Source organism: Hirundo rustica, chromosome 20 (genome assembly GCF_015227805.2).
Source record: "Hirundo rustica isolate bHirRus1 chromosome 20, bHirRus1.pri.v3, whole genome shotgun sequence".
NCBI lineage: Eukaryota > Metazoa > Chordata > Aves > Passeriformes > Hirundinidae > Hirundo > Hirundo rustica.
The window spans coordinates 5,942,276-5,961,717 of record NC_053469.1 but is presented as its reverse complement, the minus strand read 5'-3'; the positions used below and the strand labels follow the sequence as shown (position 1 = coordinate 5,961,717).

The 19,442-nt window shown below is 62.1% G+C and overlaps 4 protein-coding genes across 7 annotated transcripts; all 4 read left to right on the top strand.

The window, feature by feature from the left end:
* Positions 1-582: 582 nt before the first annotated feature.
* DPM2 (dolichyl-phosphate mannosyltransferase subunit 2, regulatory) lies at positions 583-2,879 on the top strand. Its single transcript, XM_040083323.1, has 4 exons — positions 583-605; positions 983-1,072; positions 2,136-2,238; positions 2,500-2,879. Exons 1-4 carry the CDS (start codon positions 603-605, stop codon positions 2,556-2,558), a joined length of 255 nt encoding a protein of 84 aa, XP_039939257.1. The 5' UTR covers positions 583-602; the 3' UTR covers positions 2,559-2,879.
* A 1,650-nt stretch (positions 2,880-4,529) lies between these two features.
* ST6GALNAC4 (ST6 N-acetylgalactosaminide alpha-2,6-sialyltransferase 4) lies at positions 4,530-7,101 on the top strand. Its single transcript, XM_040083301.1, has 6 exons — positions 4,530-4,585; positions 4,865-4,941; positions 5,250-5,420; positions 5,573-5,985; positions 6,117-6,224; positions 6,306-7,101. The coding sequence occupies exons 2-6, from the start codon at positions 4,930-4,932 to the stop codon at positions 6,493-6,495; spliced, it is 894 nt and encodes a 297-aa protein (XP_039939235.1). The 5' UTR covers positions 4,530-4,585; positions 4,865-4,929; the 3' UTR covers positions 6,496-7,101.
* Positions 7,102-8,483: 1,382 nt separating this feature from the next.
* ST6GALNAC6 (ST6 N-acetylgalactosaminide alpha-2,6-sialyltransferase 6) lies at positions 8,484-12,109 on the top strand. Of its 2 annotated transcripts, none has more exons than XM_040083576.2 (6): positions 8,484-8,714; positions 9,578-9,642; positions 9,775-9,954; positions 10,121-10,518; positions 10,709-10,816; positions 10,898-12,109. In XM_040083576.2, the coding sequence occupies exons 2-6, from the start codon at positions 9,628-9,630 to the stop codon at positions 11,085-11,087; spliced, it is 891 nt and encodes a 296-aa protein (XP_039939510.1). In that variant the 5' UTR covers positions 8,484-8,714; positions 9,578-9,627; the 3' UTR covers positions 11,088-12,109. The 2 variants fall into 2 exon arrangements, with proteins under 2 accessions (XP_039939510.1, XP_039939509.1); XM_040083575.2 differs by having other exon boundaries at positions 9,475-9,642.
* Positions 12,110-13,824: 1,715 nt separating this feature from the next.
* AK1 (adenylate kinase 1) lies at positions 13,825-18,511 on the top strand. 3 transcript variants are annotated; one of them, XM_040083496.2, is made up of 7 exons: positions 13,825-13,874; positions 15,100-15,142; positions 16,273-16,308; positions 16,814-16,977; positions 17,160-17,276; positions 17,792-17,983; positions 18,290-18,511. In XM_040083496.2, exons 2-7 carry the CDS (start codon positions 15,133-15,135, stop codon positions 18,353-18,355), a joined length of 585 nt encoding a protein of 194 aa, XP_039939430.1. In that variant the 5' UTR covers positions 13,825-13,874; positions 15,100-15,132; the 3' UTR covers positions 18,356-18,511. The 3 variants fall into 3 exon arrangements, with proteins under 3 accessions (XP_039939430.1, XP_039939431.1, XP_039939428.1); XM_040083497.1 differs by lacking the exon at positions 13,825-13,874 and adding an exon at positions 14,851-14,900; XM_040083494.1 differs by lacking the exon at positions 13,825-13,874 and having other exon boundaries at positions 15,102-16,095.
* Positions 18,512-19,442: the final 931 nt, after the last annotated feature.

Below are 19,442 nucleotides of genomic sequence, written 5' to 3'. Positions count from 1 at the left end.
CTCAGGGAGGGGAGGCAGCCGATTCTATCTCTTGTGTCTGTCCCTTGGCTGTTTGGTCTCGGTTGCTCCTTTCCTCCCGCTGCCGCCGGGTGTGTTTGGAGGAACGGCTGGGGTGTGGGATGTCAGTGTCCCGGGGGATGGAGCTGCTGTCAGGATCCGTCCCTGCCGCAGGTCCCGGGCCTCGGTGGTCGATGCAACCGAGGCACCCCGCTCACAGGTAAAGGCAACGGCACTGGAGCAGCAGGAGCTCCGAGCAGTAACCAGAGACAAGGAAGGCAGGAGCGCTCTTCATCCAGCCCCGCACCCGGGCCGTCCCCTCCGCCTCTCCGTCCCCATCCCGCACCGTTCCTGAGCCTGTACCGTTCCCGTTCCCCATCCCGTACTGCTCCCGGTCCCGATCCCGGTCCCGCCTCCTCTCCGGCCGTTCCGCCGCTCCGGGATGTGACGGGGCTCGGGGCGGGGCCTCGCGCGCGCCCCGCCCAGCGCCGCGCGCCCCGCCCGCCCCCGCCGATTGGCCGCTGCCGGGGCGGGCTCCGCGGGCCGCTCGCTGATTGGCGGGCGCGCCGGAAAGGCGGGGCCGGCGGGGAGGAAGCCGGGGCGCCATGGTGAGTGCGGGCCCGGGCCGGAGCGGGGCCCCGCGGCGGGGGCACGGAGGGTCGCTGCTCGGCCCGGCAGCGCGGGGGGCTTGGGCTGAACCGCGGCCCTGGGCCCTCGAGAGGCTCCCTGGCCGCCGTGGCGGCGGAGAGACCGGGCCCCGCCGCCTGCCGGGGCCGGCCGGGTGGGATGCGGTGTGTGAACCGGCTCAGGGAGCTCCCTGTGGCGGGGCCCGGCAGCCCACCGTGGATTATCCCGCCGCGGTGTCTCAGCCGCGCGGTGCCCCTGCCCCGGGTTTTCCCGTTCCCGTAACCAGCAGCGGGTGCCTGGAGCCCTCCCGCACAGGCGATCCTGCACAGTCCCGCTCTGACTGTCTCTCCCTTTGCAGGCCACAGCGACGGACCAGCTGGTTGGGTTTGGCCTGGTCGCCTTCAGTCTCGTCCTCTTTGTTTACTACACCCTCTGGATCATCGTGCTGGTACGGGGCTCCTCTGACCAATACAATCCCAGTCACCCCACACTCAGGTGTTTCCCTGGCCCCTGTTCAAGCGCTGATGTGTCTGTGTGCCCATAGGACTCTTGCCTTCTGGGTTAAAAATTTCAGGGCAGATTTTCCTCTGTGAGCTGGCGCAGTCCTTGTTCCATCTGGGTGTTCGTGGCCTTTCCTGGCAAAAGCGAACATTGCTTGTGGTGCCCACCTGCTGTTCGAAGAAAGGCTGACCCAACTAGGGCTGGATGAGCCTTTGGGAAGAGCTGAAGCCTGGCCCTGATGGAGGTGTAGTCATCGATGTCCACATTTGCATCCCCCACATTCCTGGTTCTAGTGGGAGATGACAAAGGGAGACATAGAGTTAAAAAAATCTGAAGCCTGGTAGGGAGGACAAGAGTTTAGGGAATGCAGGGCTCTGGAAAAGTGGTTGTGAGGCTGCCCATTTCTGGGGATACATCAGCTGAGTCATTAGTGATTTTTTTTCCCTGGAAAGAAACTTCTCCTCACGAGCTTTCCAGGTGCAAGAGGCCAGGTTCAGCCTTGGGCTAATGTCTGAACTCCCACCAGCTTCCTCTCCAGCTCCAAGAGTTTTGAATTCTCCTCTCTGATCCGTGTCTGTGCTCCCGGCATTCCCAGAGCTGTAGGAGTGTTCTCTGCTGCGTGGGAATCCTCACACTGCTCCCTAGTGTCCAGAGCCTTCCACTGGCCTCTGCAGAGGGATCCTGCTGGGATAACCAGAGCCGGTGTCAGCTGCTCCCACCTGCAGGGCAGAGAGACAGGGATTTGCTGTGTTCTGCACCAGCAGCTCTGCCCACCTCGAGCCCCCAGGGCTGTGAGAGCCTGTGCCAGCCCCAGAGCCACTCCTCATTGTCCCCTTAACGCCAAACCCTTCACTGCCCACCCACTCTTGGTCTCCGTGGCCGAGCCACCTGCAGGTCTGGGCACCCTTTTTTAATCCATCTCACTCCAGATATTTCCATATTTCTCCCGAAACCTTGAGGCTGCATCTCGAGGTGTTGTGCCCACCTGACAGCCCTTTGTGTCCCTGCAGCCCTTCATTGACAGCGACCATGGGATCCACCGGTATTTCCTGCCTCGGGAATACGCAGTTATCATCCCTGTGGCAGCCGGGCTGCTGCTGCTGCTATTTATAGGTGAGAGTTATTTCTGTTGCTCTAATTAGAAACTTCTAAATTAGGAAGTGAGAAGAGGGTTGCTAGGGGTTTAGTTAATGTGTGATACTCATGTCCCCCAGGGACTTGGGGCTGTGTTTGTGTGTGACTCTGGCTGTTTGAGGCTCTGCACAGCAGAATTTTCTTGCTCTCTCTGCTGAGATTGTTTCTCATTACAAGGTGTTGTACGAGTGCCTGGAATTAAAAGTTTCCTACCTGAATCTGTTCTCTCTCTCATGGCAGGTGTTTTTATAATGTTTGTCATGTGGAAGAGCAGGAAACACGCCAAGAAATCAGACTGAAGGCCCAGCTGAGGAGATGAGGACGTGCCCACGCTGCGGCATCATAGCCAGGAAAAGACTTTTCCTGCAGCTCCAGGCAGAATCTCCAAGGTGCCCAGCACTGAGCTGCTCCCACGTTCGCTCCTGCAGAGACTAAACCTGTAGTTTACAATTCACTGACCAAAGAGAAGCAGGATTCATCCAAGGCTCATCAAGTGAGGGACCAGAGCCCCAGCTGAGGGACTTGTTCCCCAGTTGGGGCTGCCCTGCCCACTCTCTGGGCATTTCTTCCCCAGTAGTTTGTTCCTTCTGGGAATTTTATTTAAAAATTTACTTAGAGTTTGTGGAGGGTTTTTTTGATTCAAGTCTGAGAGGAGAGAAATGAGAGTTTGGGTTTGGAAAGGAAAGGTTTGCCTTCTCCATTTGCTTCTGGAAGGGGTAATCACAGTGCTGGGGGCTCTTGCCTTTCTGAAGAGGGACTCCCATGAGGCTGGGTGTGCAGAGGGTGTGGGGACAGTGCTGCTCTCTGCGTCCCACCCAGCTGAGGGGGAGGTGAGAAGATGTCCTGGATCACAGGGAACTGTTGGGTGTGGTTCCCATCACAGCTGTCAGTCCTGGCAGGATTCCTGCCCTGGACAAGGCTCCATGTGCCAGCCAGGCTGGGGCTGAGCAGGCAGGTGTGGTGGCAGTGCCCTTCCCCTGTGGGGCTTCCTCTCCTGGCAGCAGCTGCTGCCCTGGCAGCTCCCCTGGACCACGGCGAGCAGGATCACCCTCAATAAAGGTCTGTAAGGTCTCACTGCCTGTCCTCTGCCCGTGCCAAGGGGTGCCACAAGCCTGCCAGGGTGTGTTCAGCCGCATGGCCCTGGCAGTGCCTGACATCCTGCTGAAAAGGTCCTGCTGGTGAGGTCGGGCAGGGAGGCATCAGAGAGAACCTGTCCCAACTTGGTGCTGGCTCTGCCATGCTTGAGGCTGCCGTACCCTGCCCGGGGAGGGCAGATTTGGGGCACTCTAACCCTTACTTGCATGTACTGTGAACTTCCTGCCAGCAGCACGTCCCACGGTCTCTCATCCTACCTGGGGGTGATGCTGGTGGCTTGGGGCACCCTGGGGGCTACAGCTGAATGTGGCTGCAGGAGCCAGCAGAGGGTCCAGAGGCGAGGCTCTGGCTGCAGGTTTGTTTGCAGCTCTTGCAGAGGCTGCCAGGCCTTGCTGAACCCCTTGCTGCCCTTCCCTGCTCCTCACTCCTCACCTGCTGGCCGGGGCTCAGCCCACCCCACAAGGGTGGTTTGGGGCTGGGGCAGAAGGAAGTAAAGGGTGGAAGAATTCGGTGGTGACTGAGCAGCTCCAGGTGTGACCTCCCCCTCCGGCCTCGCTTCCTGTGCAGGAGCGAGGCGGTGTCCCTGTCACTTCCTCTCCCTCTGATTCCAGGCCTGTTTAGGACAGTGTCGGGGATTGGTTTCAAGGTTACATCTCGTGTATCTCTATCACCAATGCGACAAATCCAGTGCCCCACCCTGGGCCAACAAAACAGCTGTCTCTGGGGACGCTTCCTGTGGGTGCTTTGTGACTGGACCCTGGTAGGAGCAGCTGCAGGTGATGGGGTCTGGGGTACCGAGGATCTCACTTGCCTGCTCCCACTCCTGAGCCATTCCGCATCCCTGTGGTGTCCCTGGGCTCATCGGGAGCTGGTGGTGCACGGAGGCGAGAGAGCACAGGGGACGAGGAGGCCGCAGGATCCCGAGCGGGAGGGCAGCCTGAGAGGGCAGAGCAAGAGTGGGAAGGAGCCATGGGATCGCTACCGAGGCACACGGTAGGGAGAGAGGCGGCGATGGGGATCGGGACTCACGGGGTGGGTGCCGGGCACGAGCCCGCGGGCACGGGCGGGCGCGTCCCCGGCGGAGCCGGCTCTCGGGGCGGGGCGGCCGGGGGCGGTCCCGGGGGTGGTCCCGGTGCCGGTCCCGGCAGTGCCCGCTCGGCTCCGCCCCGCCGGCCCCACTCCGGGCGGGATGCGGGTCCCGCCGGCGGCGGCGCTGGGGTCTCCCGGCTCGGTGAGTGGGAACAGGGGACGCCGCACCGGGGGGACAGCCCGGCCCCGACCCCTGCCCGCGGAGCGGCAGCCGCGGAGGCACGGGGGGAGCGGGGCACGGAGGGGGGAGCTGGACACGTCGGGGGGCCGTGGGAATGAGGGTGCGTGGGGGGATCCCGCTAATGGCCACGGGAAGGTCCCGGCACGATGCGTGGGATGAACCCCGGGCGTTGGGGGACGGTGGGGATCCCTCTGGGCGACCTCCCCCCGGGTGCCGCCGCTGAGCCCGCTCCGCCTGCAGGGTGCGAGCCCCCAGCCTCCCGGTGACCCCCGGACCCCGCCCGCTGATTCGCCAGCCCCCCGAGGATGAAGACGCTGGTGAGTACCCGCTGGGGCAGGGGGCTAGGGGCCCCCGCCACCCTCGGGGAGCCGCTCGCCCTAGAAGTGGTGCCGGAGGGGGCCGAGCCCCGCTGCTGCCGATGCCCACGGGCGGCACGGAGCCCGGAGGGCGTGCGGGCATCACCGCTGCAGGAAGCGAGCCGGGCCCGGCACCCCGCAGCACTCCCCGCAGCACACCTCAGCACCCTCCGAGCGGCAGCTCCCTCACGGCCACGGCACCACCGGCATCCGGCACCGGGCCGGTGCACGTGGACGGCCCCGGAGAGCTCCCCCCGCTCTGCTTCTAGGTCCGGCTCTTCCTGACGCTGGTGTGCGCCGTGGTGGTGGCGGTGCTGTACATCCTGCTGTGCTACCGCACCCGCGCCCAGCCCTGCTGCCGGGCCCCGGGGCTGCGGGGCAGCCCCGCCACATCCAGCGTCCGCAGCTTCCAGGGATACAGCCGCGTTCCCGACGGGAAGGTGCGTGGGGATGGGGCAGCGCTGGGGCTGGTGGGGCAGCTCGGCCCGCCTGTGCCTCAGTTTTCCTGTCCTTTGGGAAGGGCAGGCAGGGGCTGTGGTGTACCCAGCTGCTGCGGGAGGGAAGGAGGAGCTGACGGTGCATCTCCCCGCAGCCGCTGGAGCGAGCGCTGTGCCGCCACTGTGCCGTCGTCTCCAGCTCGGGGCAGATGCTGGGCTCACAGCTGGGACAGGCCATCGACGGGCAGGAGTGTGTCCTGCGCATGAACCATGCCCCCACCGCCGGCTACGAGCAGGACGTGGGGGCACGCAGCACTATCCGGGTGGTCTCACACACCAGCGTTCCGCTGCTGCTGGGGAACCAGCCCTACTTCTTCCAGCAGTCCCAAGAGACCCTCTACTTCATCTGGGGGCCAGCAAAGAAGATGAACAGGGAGAAGATGGGCTCAACCTACCAGGTACTGCTCAAGGTGATGGAGAAGTACCCCCAGCTGCAGATCTACACCCTGACCGAGGAGAAGATGACATACTGTGACGATGTCTTCCAAAATGAGACAGGGAAGAACAGGTACTGCTGGATCCTGAGAAGCCCCATCAGGTCCCTCTGACATCCCACCTGTCCCCGCATCGAGCACCCGTGACATGGGTGTGCCAGCTCCACAGTGCCACCCGCTCCAGTGTGACCACGATGCTTTGCAGGATGAAATCCGGCTCCTTCCTGAGCACGGGCTGGTTCACCATGATCCTGGCCATGGAGCTGTGCGAGCAGATCTGTGTCTTTGGCATGGTCAGCGACAGCTACTGCAGGTGTGTGGGGGTGGCAGGGGCAGGCGTGGGGTGGTCTGGTGTCCCCCCATGTCCCACACTCACCCTGTGTCCTCGTGCCAGGGAAAAGAACCACTCCAGCGTGCCGTACCACTACTTTGAGAAGGGCCGGCTGGACGAGTGCAAGATGTACCTGATGCATGAGCGAGCTCGCCGTGCCGGACACCGCTTCATGACCGAGAAAGCCATCTTCTCCCGCTGGGCCAAGAGGAGGAACATCGTCTTCAACCACTCATCTTGGGCAGGCAGGTAGGGCGCCAGCCATGGGGCGAGGCAGCAGGAACCTCGGCAGCAGGGCGGCTCTCATCCTGCAGCAACATGTCTCAGCTGTGCCAGTGCCACGGTTGGACACCTTTTGCCAAGCCCTGGAGCGGGGAGTCTCCGTCTCTGCAGCAGCAGTGCCTGTTTCCCCAGCTGGTGGATGGGCTGGGAACCCCCTGTTGGTACATGGGGGGCAAGAACTGGACCCATGCAGCCCCACCAGCTCCAAATGCCTGCCTGGATGGACCCAAGGAGACCTGGTTTTCTGCTCTCTCTACTAGGAGGACTGTTTAATGCAGGATTAGACATGCTACTTCACTCCAGCAGGACATGGGGCAGAAATGCCCAGCCCCACCAGGGCCGTAAACTGGTGCCTCTCACAGGGACAAAGCTGTACTGTGGTCCTTGCCCCACTTATGCCCTCTGGACAGTGCTGGGTGTAGGGTGCAGGCTCTACCTTCTGCTGCTTGGTGCCTGCATCTACTCAGCTGGGAAGCCCTGGAGCCATATGTGCCCTAGGGGCTCTGAGTTGCCTTGTCACAAGTGTCCTTGGATTCAGACCAAAGCAAATGTGGCCATTAAAACTGTTTTTAATTCAGTGGTGCCCCTTGCTGTGCTCCTTGCTGTGCCCTTTGCTGTGCCCCTTATGGCTGCAGGACAGGACAGGGAGTGAGGGAGGAGGGTTACTCAACAGCTCATCTCAGGCTGCCAGGCTATAAATAAGAGGGGGAGGTGACAAGGGGGTAGAGCTGAGCCTAAACATGGAAGAGGGTGCTGAAAGCAGTTGAAGTTATTTGGGAACCAGCAGCTGCATCGATGCAGGGTGGGTGCTGGGTTTGGGGTGATCCTCAGTCCCACAGGGCTCGCTGCTGCTGGGCTGTCACAGGGCACTGGCAGCTCCCATGTCCCTGGAGAGATGGGACATGCCATGGGCATGTGCCTGGCCCTGAGCCCACAGCAGCCCTTCGAACATGTAAACGGATGCCACATGTTTGGGTGGGTCCGGGGGCGTCTGGGGGTGGCCAGGGGCAAGAGGAGGGGCAGAGATGCTGGGGTGCAGTGAAGAATGAGTGGTCCAGGGTCTGGGGGAGCTGCCAGGGCTGCTTCCTGCAGGGCAGTGCAGCAGAGGAGCCCATGGAACTCTTTGCCGGTTACCTCAGCTGCTACAGCCCTACGCAGGGCAAGGCATCACCGGCACACCGCAGCCAGAATCCCTCTGGACAGGCGTCAGGGATGCAGGTCCTTATCAGCGGTGGAGCCCTCTCCCTGCTCCGAATCCCCCCCAGAGCGGGGCCCTGAGCAGCCCGGCCAGCGCGGGGGAGATCTCGGCATCCCAGCAATGCGCTGCACCCGGCAGCGGGTCAGGCACGGCGGGCAGCGCTGCTCCCTTCTCCGCTGCCCACACCGGTGCCCTCGGGGACCAGGGGATCAGTCCCGGCCTTTCCCGGCGGTGCTCACGGTCCCGAGAGGGCGGCACTAGGATCCAGCGGCTCTCCCGGTACCGGGAGGGCGGTACTAGGATCCAGCGGCTCCCCCATCCCGGGAGGGCGGCACTAGGATCCAGCGGCTCCCCCATCCCGGGAGGGCGGCACTAGGGCCCAGCGGCTCTCCCGGTACCGGGAGGGCGGCACTAGGATCCAGCGGCTCTCCCGGTACCGAGAGGGCGGCACTAGGACCCGGCGGTGCTCCCGGTATCGGAAGGGCGGCACTAGGACCCGGCCTGGGCGGCGGCAGCGGCGCGATCGGTATCGGCAGCGCTATCAGTAACGGCAGCGGCAGCGTTATCAACATCGGCAGCTGTCTGGGCGCTCACGGCGGGGCGGAGCGGTCGGTGCACCTCGCCGGGCCCGCTCGGGGCCAGTGCACGGGGGCTGGAGGGGTGGGAAGGGTCCGGCTCCCTCCCGTGTCGCCGCGGCCGCTGCCGGGGGTGGGCGGACGCTCCCCGTGCGGGGGAGGACCGGCGCGTAGGAGCGCCGGGAGGTTCGCACCCGGGGCCGGGCGGGTTTTCCCTTCCCGGAGGGCGGGAGGGTTCGCATCCGGGGCTGGGGAACCCCCAGGAGGAAGGGGGCCGGGTCTGAAGGAGCCTTTTCCCGCAGAGCGGCAGCGTGAGCCCCGGCCCGGGCCATGGCCGAGCCCGCCGGAGGGGCCGGGCAGCGCCCGCCGCCCGCGGGGCGCAGGAGGTGACGGACTCCTCATGAGAACCCCCACCAGGTAAGGCCGCGGGGTCCCGCCGCCCGCACCCCTCCGTGGGCATGGCCCCGAGAGCTACGGAGAGAGCGAAGTGGGGTCCGCGAGTGAGTGGGGATCCCACAGCGTCCCCAGCCTTTGCACGACGAAGCTCCCCCAGCATCACGGCGCCCGGCCATGGCCTGGGCTCCCCGGGTAGGCTGGTACCTTCTGGCACCACCACCACCAGCCCTGAGAGCGTTTCGAGGTGTCAGCTCCCCCCAGGGGTTGATCTCAGGCTGTTGCATAATTTTCCTTGTGACAAATTAGCAAAGAGGCTTCAATGGTTTTTAATTTCCACTTGCTCGGAGCGCTCCAGGAATGGCTGGGGCTCGCTAAGCCGGGCTCCCAAAACTAAACTAGGTCACTCCGCTTTGAGTGGAAGTTAGAATGGGTCGCGGGTCTGGAGAGGTCCCTGCAGGTCTGCTAGATGCAGTCCCATGCATGCACTGAGTGGAGCAGGTCTCACTTGCTTCCATTCCCTTCTGATCCAAGACTCCTGTGGCTGTGGTTTTAATGGAATTTCACTGCACGAGCAGCAGGTTGACCCTCCCTAACCCTGCGGTTTGAGTGGTTTCATCCCCACGAGGGGAGGATAATCCTCCTTAGACCCAGCTTAGCATGGGGGTCCATCAGGCACAAGTTGCTGCTGGGTTTGGCTCTTTCACACCCCGGGGTCTGCTCAGCCTCTGTCCACAGCATTTTTCTCCTCATAAATGCCGGGGGATTTTTCTCCTCTTCAAAGGGGGACCTGGAGACTCATCCTGTGTACTCCTGATCCTGTACCCCCACCAGCCCAGCAGCTTGGGGACCACGGGCCAGGCTGGGGGTGACCACATGCCTTGCAGGTGCTCACGGGACGCCAGCGATCGCTGTGTGCTGAGGCCGGCACAGAGACATGAGTGGCAGCGCGGTGAGTGCCGGTGAATCACCTCGGGGACCTCCCGGGGATGGCAGGCATCCTGCTGGAGATGCCGTGGGAGCGGGGCGGATGCTGAGCCCCGCGGGGTGGGGGCAGCGGCTGATGCTCTCCCCCTGCCCGCAGAGCCAGCGCGCCGCCGCCCTGGGGGTCCTCTTTGCCCTGATCATGTTGCTGATCATCTACAGCTCTGGCAACGGGAACGAGGTCTTCCCCTACAGCCGCCTGCGGGGCAGAGCCCGCCGGCCCCCCGACCTCAAGAAGTGGGGGGTGAAAAGCGGGTACCTGCCCGTCTGCGGGAACAAGGTACGAGCTGGGCAGCAGGGCCGCGCCTCGGCGGTGACACAGGGTCTGTCCCTCTGCTGACATCCGGCCAAACTGTCCCCTCCCGAGGACGGTGGCTCCGCAGGGAACAGTACCCTGTCCGCAGTGACACCGAAAGTCACCTGCTGATGGCACTTGTCACCACCAGACCCTGACTGCCCGCTGCCACCAATGCGTCATCGTCACCAGCTCCAGCCACCTCCTGGGCACCCACCTGGGCGCGGTCATCGATGGGGCTGAGTGCACCATCCGCATGAACGATGCTCCCACCACAGGCTACAATGCTGATGTGGGCAATAAGACCAGCTTCCGCGTGGTGGCCCACTCCAGCCTCTACCGTGTCCTCAAGCGGCCCCAGGAGTTTGTCAACAAGACCCCAGAGACCATCTTCATCTTCTGGGGGCCGCCCATCAAGATGCAGAAGAGCCTCCTGAAGATCATCCAGCGTGTCTGCACCTCGTTCCCCAACATGACAGCCTACGTTGTCTCCCCTGGCCGCATGAAGCAGTTTGATGATCTGTTTCGGGGAGAGACAGGGAAGGACAGGTACCTCAGAGCCGCCTCTTGTGCTGTGTCCCCCTTTCTCCAGGTTCCCCAGGCAGAGCTGAGTCTTGGAGCTGCTTCATGGGTTGCAGCTTTGAGCTGGGGGTCCCTGAGGCACGTTGGGGATACTGAGGGGGTCCATTACCCACATCAGCTCACCGCTGTCATTCTCCCTGTTGTTTCTCCTGCCCAGGGAGAAGTCTCGCTCGTGGCTCAGCACTGGCTGGTTCACCATGGTGATCGCGGTGGAGCTGTGCGACGCCGTCCACGTCTATGGCATGGTGCCACCCAGCTACTGCGGGTGAGGAGAGCCCCCAGGCCCCCCACGCCAGCACCCTGACCCCACCATGGGGCTCACCCGGCTTTTCTTCCCCCACTGCAGCCGCCACCCCCCACCCCGCCGCCTGCCCTACCACTACTACGAGCCAAAGGGCCCCGACGAGTGCACAACCTACATCCACAACGAGCGCAGCCGCAGGGGCAACCACCACCGCTTCATCACGGAGAAGAGAGTCTTTGCCAGCTGGGCCGGCCTCTACAACATCACCTTCTCCCACCCCACCTGGACCTAGGGGGTGCCCCACACCTGCTGGGCAGACCCCTGGAGCTGGGATGGATGGGGGTTCCCCTGCATCCCCCTGGGAGCAGTGGGAGTCTGGCACCAGGGTGCCACCAGCCGCCTCTCACAGGACGCCTGCTGTTGTGCGCGGTGGCTCCTTGCACCTGGGATGTATTGGGTTTTGAGCTGGTTTTTGGGGACCAAGTGGTGAATGTAAGATTTGGGGTGTTCCCCCTTCCGTGTGCAGGATACTTGGGCATGATGTCCTGCCCCATCCTGGTCCACGCACATTGCAGCCCCTGTGAGCCTGTAAGGGGGTTCCAGGTGCCCTCGGCTCAGTTTTGGTTTGCTCCAGTTCTGGGGTCACCACAGAGACTGTTTCCCCCAACTGTCTGGGTGGGGAGACCCCCTCTTGGAGCTCAGCCCCCTCTGCGATCCCCAGCCCCCTCATCCCAGTCCTCAGTCATCCTTCCCACAGCAGAACCCCACAGTTTTTGGTGGGACCCCATGGGATGACATTGTCATCCTCCCTGTCCCAGCACCCCAAAAACACCTGCCCCTCCCAGCACCGCTGTGCCCCACACTGCCAAAACCTCTTCTAGCTGAAAGATGGGATTTGGGGGTTTTCTGGAGGTTTTGGCTTTTTTTTCTCCCTGCTTCTAATCCTGTGGTTTATATTTGGGTTTCCTGAATGAAGGAATGAGCAGGGGCTGCTCATTAGTGGTAACAAAAGGCCAGCAGCTGACTATGAACAATTTGGAAGTGGTCAGGTGGTGAGGGGCAGTGGTGCCTCTTGGCACCTTGTGGCTGGGACAGGACTTTGTTATTAACGTCTCAGCAGCAGAGAAGTTGATCTGGGGAAAGCACCTAAATATGGTGTGTTTGGGGGCTGAGCCTTGGCAGGAATCCCTTCCTCAGTTTCCCTCTGGCTGTGGCTGGGGTTTTGGGGGGCTCGGTGCTGGGGGAAGCAGTGGAGCACCCATGTTTTGTAATTGTTTGTACAGGAATAAACATTGCTGCAGTCTGTTACCTTGAGCCCTGGCTCTGGACAGGTTTTTGGGGATGATGGCAGTGACCCCCAGCCCGCAGCAGTGGTGTCCCTGAGCACTCAGGAGGGTGTGGCAAGGTGACCAGCATGTCCAGGTGGGATCCATGTCCAGTCCCTGGCTGACTCCAGCTCTGAGCCACCTCCACCAGTGACAGGGGGCAGCTGAGACCTCCCCAGCTTGTGTCACCCCCAGCCAGGTGAACTGGGGTCACAGCGTCTTGGGACAAGGTCTCTGCAGCCACAGAGGAGGAGGAAGGGCAGGTAAGCACAAGTACTTGGAGGTCGCAGTTGCCTGTCTCAAAGTCTGGTGCCACAGAAGGATTTTGCCATGAGATGGGCACAGAAGGGAGCAGCACGATGGCACTGGCACATCCTGGAGAACACATCCAGACAAGCTGGAGGGGCAACTGCTCATACACATATCACATATCAGATATCACGGGTCAAACAGATGACCCCCAGGTATGGGACCGGCAGCAACTGCAACCACCGAAGCTCCTCTTCCCCCTGCCGACTATGACTGAGACTTTTATGTAAATTAAGCCATTAAATTAAGAGGAATTTGAGATAAGATAAAAGTGCTATTGTCTGAGCATTTTCTCAGATTAGGGGTGGTAAACACGACTGGGAGAGAAGAATGAGTCACTGATAATGGACACAGAATCCACAAGGAAAGCCAACACGGTAACTGTGGTAAATGGAAGAAGCTCCAGCTGGGTAAAAGGTAGTTCTGGTAGGGGAAATTGCAACCACGGACTCGAAGAGAAAGACTGAGCATGGGATTAATTAGCATTAGAAGAGAGGGAATCATTTTACCAATGGAATAAAGGAACTGTGTAGCCAATGAGCATTTATGCCTTCATTTGCAAAATTGTACAACCTCGGGACCTCCACCACCATGAAGATCAAGGTGAAGAAGGACCAACGGGATGCTGAGGGACCCACGGGTAGTGACAATCTTCTGCTTGACTGATCCCTCTCTTTCTACACACACACAATCCCTCTTTTCTATTTCTTTCTTTCTCTACCTCACATTTTATTGTTAAATAAAATCTGTACTATTGGTTTTGGCATCCGGCATCTCTCACTAATCAGATTTTAACAAGGACACGGCACCGCCGGGGTCTTACACCCGTGGAGCTGGGAGGGAGGGAGGGTGTAAGCTGGGGATGGGGACACGGGGATGGGATGGGATGGGGACATAAGGACAATAGGGACAAGGATGGTGACAGTAGGGATGGGATGGGACGGGACAGGAATGGGGACATGGGGATTGGATGGGGACGTTAGGGATGGACGATGGGATGGGGACGTGGGAACGGGTTGGGGCCATGAGGGTATTAGGGACAAGGATGGGGACATAAGGAACAGTGATGGGGACAGTAGGACAGGAACGGGGACAGCGATAGGCACTAGGGATAGGGACGGAGACACGAGAACGGCATGAGAGCAGAAAAGGGGAAGCGACAAGCGGACGGTGACGAGAAGAGCATTCCCCTCCGAGGAGCTGGGGGCGGAGGCGCGGGGAGCCCCGGGGACGCCAGGCGCGGCGGGGCCGTGCACGGTTTATCCGCCGTGCCACCCGCGTCCCTCACGGTCCCTCACCGCCCCTCACCGCCCCTCACCGCCCCTCACGGTCCCTCACCGCCCGCTCGCGCCGCCGGTGCCGCGCGCTCCCGGCGTGCCCCGCGCGCCGCCGTGCTCTATAAATAGCGGTACCGGCGGGCACGGCGCGGGCGGCGGCGGGGCCAGGTCAGTGTGGGGCCCCGCGGGGCACCGCGCACCGGCGGCAGCGCGGGGGGGGGCTTTGCTCGGCGCTTAGCCAGGGGGGCACTGCGGCGGTGCGGGAGCAGCCCGGTACCCGGGGCTCGGGTCCCAGGGAGGGGCTGCGGGGCGCTGGCTGCCGATGGGGTGGGAGCGGTAGGTTGGAGCTGGCGGTGCGGTGCGATCGCTGAGGGCACCCCGGGGGGCGGCCCGCAAGGGCCTCGGTTGGCGAGTGACGAGGCCGCCGTGCAGCGCCCTCCGCAGCCCCGACTCGAGCGGGTCCGCGCTGCCCCCGTCGCCTCTGGAGCGGTCACCTCCGCATCGTCCTCACCCTGCACCCGTGGGACCGGCACCGCGCCGGATCAGGCCCCCAGCTCACACCGAGGGCCGGCGCTGCCCGCAGCCCCCTGTCACCCCACCAAGACTGGTGCCAGCTGTCCTGGGTGCCAGCACCCCACAGTTAGGGACCCGGGCGTCCTGCACCCCCCAAACCCCGTGCGGGCCATCTCGGGACTTTGTCCTCGCAGCGCTGGTGGGATGTGACCCGGTGCAGGTTTCGGTCAGGCCATTCTTAGCCCCTGCCCTTTCGAGGTTGTAACACGACCTGTCAGCGGCTACGGGCTCCTCTGGCCACGGGATGCCCCATCTCTGCACCCCGTCCAGCCGGTTTGGGGTGACGCACTGTGGCCAAGCACGTCGGGTGCTGCGGGGCCGGGTGTGGGCAGGCGGGGTGGCCAAACACTCCCCCGAGGTCCTGGGGGTGCAGTGGGCTGCTGCAACCCCCTCCTCGGGACACCCCCTGAAAGCAGCCCGTGGGGAGCCGGAGGTGCCGCCTCCATCGCTCGGTGTTGTGGTGCACCGGGCGTCCCGAGCGGGTTTCCTGCTATCGGGCAGCACCCCAGGCATTGGGATGTGGGCAGGGCAGGGGAGGAAGCCGGCAACGTCACCACGCGTCACCCGGCATGGGGATGCCCTTACCGCAGCCGGATGCGGAGGGTGACTGCTGGGAACCAGGTGAGTGATGGCCGCAGAAGCAGAGATCCCTCAGAGATCCCTATTCCAGGGCCGAGCCAGGAGTTGTGTCTTCCGTCCCATCCCCCCCAGCCTGGCCTTGGAGCTGGGCACCATCATGGCCAAAAAGGGAGATCCCTTTTTTCCCCAGACACTTGGTGACCTGATGTGCTGAGTTGTTTATCCTGCTCTTTCCTGGCAGCCTTAAGTGCTTCTGTGCCTAGACCACGGCAGCATGTCGACAGGTGAGTGATCTATCTCCTTGCATGCAATCCAACTGCATCTGTCCCCTCAGTGTCCCCTGCATCCATTCCCTCTGCATCTCCCTGTCTCCCTTGTATCCTTTTCCTTGGTTGCCCCCTGCATCAATCCTCCTTGGAATTAATCCCCTCCTTTCCCCCTGCATCCATCCCCTCTGCATGCCCCTGTCCCCCTTTTAACCAACCCCTTTGGTCCCCCCCTGCATCCATCCCCTTGTTCCCCCCTGCATTCCCCTTCCCTTCCTGCCTCTGTCCCCTCTGTCCCCCCTGCATCCATCCTCTTTACACGCAGCCCCCAGTCCTCTTTGCATTCCTCCCTTCCACGTGCCCCTGTGTCCTTGCCTCCCTCTCTTCTGGCCATCCCCCATGTTCCTCCAGCCCCCCCACATGCCCCACATCCCATTGGTCCCTGCCAGACACTTGGCTCCATCCCCAGTCCTGGGGAGTGCTGGGTGCCAAGGAGTTGAAATTTCATCCAGCTGTAATCAGGAGATGGGAAAGTGGCCCCAGAGCAGCTCAACTTTATTTTTAGCTCTGCTTCCCCCTTCAGCATCCCACCCTGGCATCACCCCACACCACAGCTGGTGCTCAGACCCCACAGGTGGTGAGGACCCTGTGCCAGGGTGCTGGGGACGGGGCAGTCAGTGCCACTTGCACATCGGCCACCAAGTCCAGGGACCGATGCTGGGGTCCAGGGACTGCTGAGGTTGTGCCAGGTGCTCGAGGTGGCCGTGCAAGCCGAGCCTGCCACGGCCCCAGTTAGCCCAGCAGGGTGAGAAGCCAGCCACAGGGATGGATGAGGCCAGTCCCTGCCTGCAGTGGAGCCGTGGACAACAACCACCTCTGGGACACCATGTGGCACTGGAATTCCAGCCCCATGGCCAAGGTGCCATGGGGTCTTTGTGCTCAGATGTGGCCAGACGTCCCAACCTGCCCAGGTGACCAGGACACACGTCTGCTTCCCTCTCCATCTTCTCCCCAGGACTCTCCTGGATCGGTCCCCTCCATCCCCAGGGATGCCTGCCCTGGATCTGGCACCCCCTGGGGACACCTCACTCCATGATGGATCTTTTGACTTTTGATAATTTTTCTTTTTTTTCCTTTCTCTCTTCCAGAAAAGCTCAAGCAGCACAAAATCATCTTTGTGGTGGGTAAGTCTGTGTCCAAGTCCTGTCACTGGTGGGGTCAGCCCAGGCCCTTTCCCTGTACCTCTAGGCTGGGGAAACAGGGCTGGAGGCTGAGACTGGGCTATTCCCAGGCACTGTGGGATGGCCGTGGCTCCAGCCTGGCTCCTTGAGGCCACATGGGGTGTGCTGGGACCAGGAGGGCACCTCTGTGCCAGGCATGGGATGGCAGCTTCTGGGGTGATGTGACAGTTCACCACTGGGGGTTGATGTGACAACAAACCCTTGGGAGGTAATGTGACAAAACCCTGGGTGCCATCAGGATGTGGTGCCCATATGCCAATTCCCAGCAGCCCGTGCCACCCCCAGGCACTTCGGCAACCTCAGTAGGAGTTCTGTCCCTCTGCTTGATGCTAGGCTTGGGGACCAACTAACATGTCACTGAGCTCTGAGGACTCCTGCATGTCTGTGCTGCTCCCATGTACCCCTCCCTCTCCTTATCCATGGCTTGGGGCACACTTGTGCCTTGCAGGTGGCCCCGGCTCGGGGAAGGGGACACAGTGTGAGAAGATCGTGCAGAAGTATGGCTACACCCACCTGTCCACGGGGGACCTGCTGCGGGCAGAGGTCAGCTCCGGCTCGGAGCGGGGCAAGAAGCTGCAGGCCATCATGGAGAAGGGAGAGCTGGTGCCCCTGGTAAGTCCTCACCAGCCGCCACATGGTGGGGCACGCAGGGGTGGCACTGGGGACACCAGGTACCACAGTAACGGCTCAGGCATCTCTGCCATCCCGGGGTGGGGTTTGCAGCAGAGATTGGGGATGCTGGGTGGGAGTCATGTCCCATATCAGCCACAGCAGCTCTGTCCTCCCCCCTCCAGGACACGGTGCTGGACATGCTGCGGGACGCCATGGTGGCCAAAGCAGACGTGTCCAAGGGCTTCCTGATCGACGGATACCCCCGCGAGGTGAAGCAGGGAGAGGAGTTTGAAAAGAAGGTGAGGACTGGTGCTGTGCTGTCCTATGCTGGGCCATGCCACACACTAGCTTAGCACAGGGACTCAATCCAGCAGCAGCCTGGCCTCCCCATCCCAGCAGATCGCGTCCCAGAAGGGTCTAAACTGGGTAGCAGGTCCCCCTGCCTCGGGGACAGCCTGTGCCCAGAGCACAGTGGGAGGGACCAGGGTGTCCTCAGGCTGAGAGAGCGTGACAACACTGCTGACATGATGGTGATGGCAGAGAGCCAGGGCTTGGCCACAGTGTCCCTTTGCCTCCCTCTACATGGCCCTAGAGGCCACTGGAACTGTGTCGTGGTGGCTCCCAGACCAAAGCGGAGGGAGGCAGAGGATGGTGTGGGGGCACCTCTGTGTCCTGGTAGCCCCCAGACCCACATGGAGGGAGGCAGAGGGTGGTGTGAGGACATCTGTGACCGTCATGCTGACCACCATCCCCCAAACCAAACCAAACCCACAGCAGCTCACTGTGGTGACAACCATGTCCCCTCTGTCCGCAGATCGCGCCCCCCACGCTGCTGCTCTACGTGGATGCGGGGAAGGACACAATGGTGAAACGCCTGCTGAAGCGAGGCGAGACCAGCGGGAGGGTGGATGACAATGAGGAGACCATCAAGAAGCGTTTGGAGACCTACTACAAGGCCACCGAGCCTGTCATTGCCTTCTACAAGAGCAGAGGCATCGTCCGCCAGGTAAAGGGGGATGTGGCTCATAGCAGCACCCTCCAGCCCCACAGCTTGGGGCTTGTGTCCCAGGGGAGGGGAGGTGAGGGATGGGGATGAAGAGGGAAGCAGGAAAACTCAATCCTGCCTAGTTTGGGGTGGGCTGGACCCCTCTCGTTCCAAACACGAGAGGATGGGAAAGATGGCTCGCACCCCTTTGCCCTAAATGAGACCTGGTCTCTTCACCCATGGCCAAAATGCATCCTTGGAAGAGTTCCAGTTGCTTTCAGACGAGAGCCCTCGAGCGAGTCCCCCAGCTAACCCCTCTGTACCCAGCTCAACGCCGAGGGCTCCGTGGAGGAGGTTTTCCAGCAGGTCTGCACCCACCTCGACTGCCTGTAACCAAACCCCCGGCCCCAATTCCCCCCAGTGCACTCCAGCAGAGACAGCGGAAGCGGCTTTATCCTGTTTTCGTGGACGGAGCCGTGCGGAGGAAATTTCAAGGACATTGTGTTTGGCTCTTTCCCGTCTCTCCCCAGTAAAGTTCACTTTAATGAATCCAGACTTTATCTTTTTCTTCTGTCGCAGGAAATGAGTTTTTCTTTCCAGAGGTTTTTTTTTTTTCTTCTCCCCCTCTGTCCAATCCCCCCCCCCAGCCCCTCTGGAGCTGATTAAGGGCAGGAAGCGGGTGTTTATCCCACCGGGGCAGCGGGATGCTGCGCTCAGAGGAAGGGAGGGAGCATCCCCCGCTCGCCCCGGCTTCCCAATCCGTGGCCTGTGGGGAGCCTGTGCCTGCATCCTCCAGCCAGTCCCGGCTCCCTCGTTCTGTCCCGATTGCTGAACCCCCTGGTGCTCTGGGTGTGTGTCCGGACGCACAGGCAGCATCTGAGTCGTGTCCTGCACATGCGTCGCTTCCTCTCGGCTCTCCCGCTGGCTGCCAGGGGCTGGAGGCGACCGGATTTGGGATGGGGATTTCCACCACTTTCATGCCTTGGCATTTCCTTGTTTCTGTTGGCTGTCAGGGTTTTTTGGGGTACGTAGTGGTGGTTTATGGCAGCACAGTGCCCTGGAGTGGGGTGCTCCCTGTCCTGCTGTGCCTGAACACTCACTGCTCAGCTCTGACCCCAGGGGATAAGGAATGAGCTGGGGACAGCCAGATGAGCCCAGCCACCAGGCTGGGTGTTCTCCTGGCTGGGGGACTGGGCCGGTGCCCTCATGGTGGTGAGTCACAGGACCCCAACAGGTGGGGGTGCTGGTGTGGAGGACAGGGGATGTAGGGGCTCCCCAGCACCCACAGAACCACACAGGCACAATGCCATAGCAGAGGGGCTGCGGAGGAGCTTGGGGACGGGGTTTACCCAGCCTCAGTGAGGGCAGGAGCCAGCAGAGCTGCAACCCCAACGGGGCCCCCCACCACTTACTTTTGGGCTGCTGGGAGCTGGGCACGGAGCCAGGGGGCTGGGAGGGCAGGAGGGGCGGCAGCACTGGG

Coding starts and splice junctions, on each gene's coding strand:
- DPM2 (XM_040083323.1), top strand. Junction 1,073..2,135: donor CCCTCTGGATCATCGTGCTG/GTACGGGGCTCC, acceptor GTGTCCCTGCAG/CCCTTCATTGACAGCGACCA. Junction 2,239..2,499: donor GCTGCTGCTGCTATTTATAG/GTGAGAGTTATT, acceptor CTCTCATGGCAG/GTGTTTTTATAATGTTTGTC.
- ST6GALNAC4 (XM_040083301.1), top strand. Junction 5,421..5,572: donor GCCGCGTTCCCGACGGGAAG/GTGCGTGGGGAT, acceptor ATCTCCCCGCAG/CCGCTGGAGCGAGCGCTGTG. Junction 5,986..6,116: donor AATGAGACAGGGAAGAACAG/GTACTGCTGGAT, acceptor GATGCTTTGCAG/GATGAAATCCGGCTCCTTCC.
- ST6GALNAC6 (XM_040083576.2), top strand. Junction 9,955..10,120: donor TGCCCGTCTGCGGGAACAAG/GTACGAGCTGGG, acceptor TGTCACCACCAG/ACCCTGACTGCCCGCTGCCA. Junction 10,519..10,708: donor GGAGAGACAGGGAAGGACAG/GTACCTCAGAGC, acceptor TCTCCTGCCCAG/GGAGAAGTCTCGCTCGTGGC.
- AK1 (XM_040083494.1), top strand. CDS start 15,954: ATGAGGCCAGTCCCTGCCTGCAGTGGAGCCGTGGACAACAACCACCTC. Junction 16,309..16,813: donor CAAAATCATCTTTGTGGTGG/GTAAGTCTGTGT, acceptor TGTGCCTTGCAG/GTGGCCCCGGCTCGGGGAAG. Junction 17,277..17,791: donor GAGAGGAGTTTGAAAAGAAG/GTGAGGACTGGT, acceptor CTCTGTCCGCAG/ATCGCGCCCCCCACGCTGCT.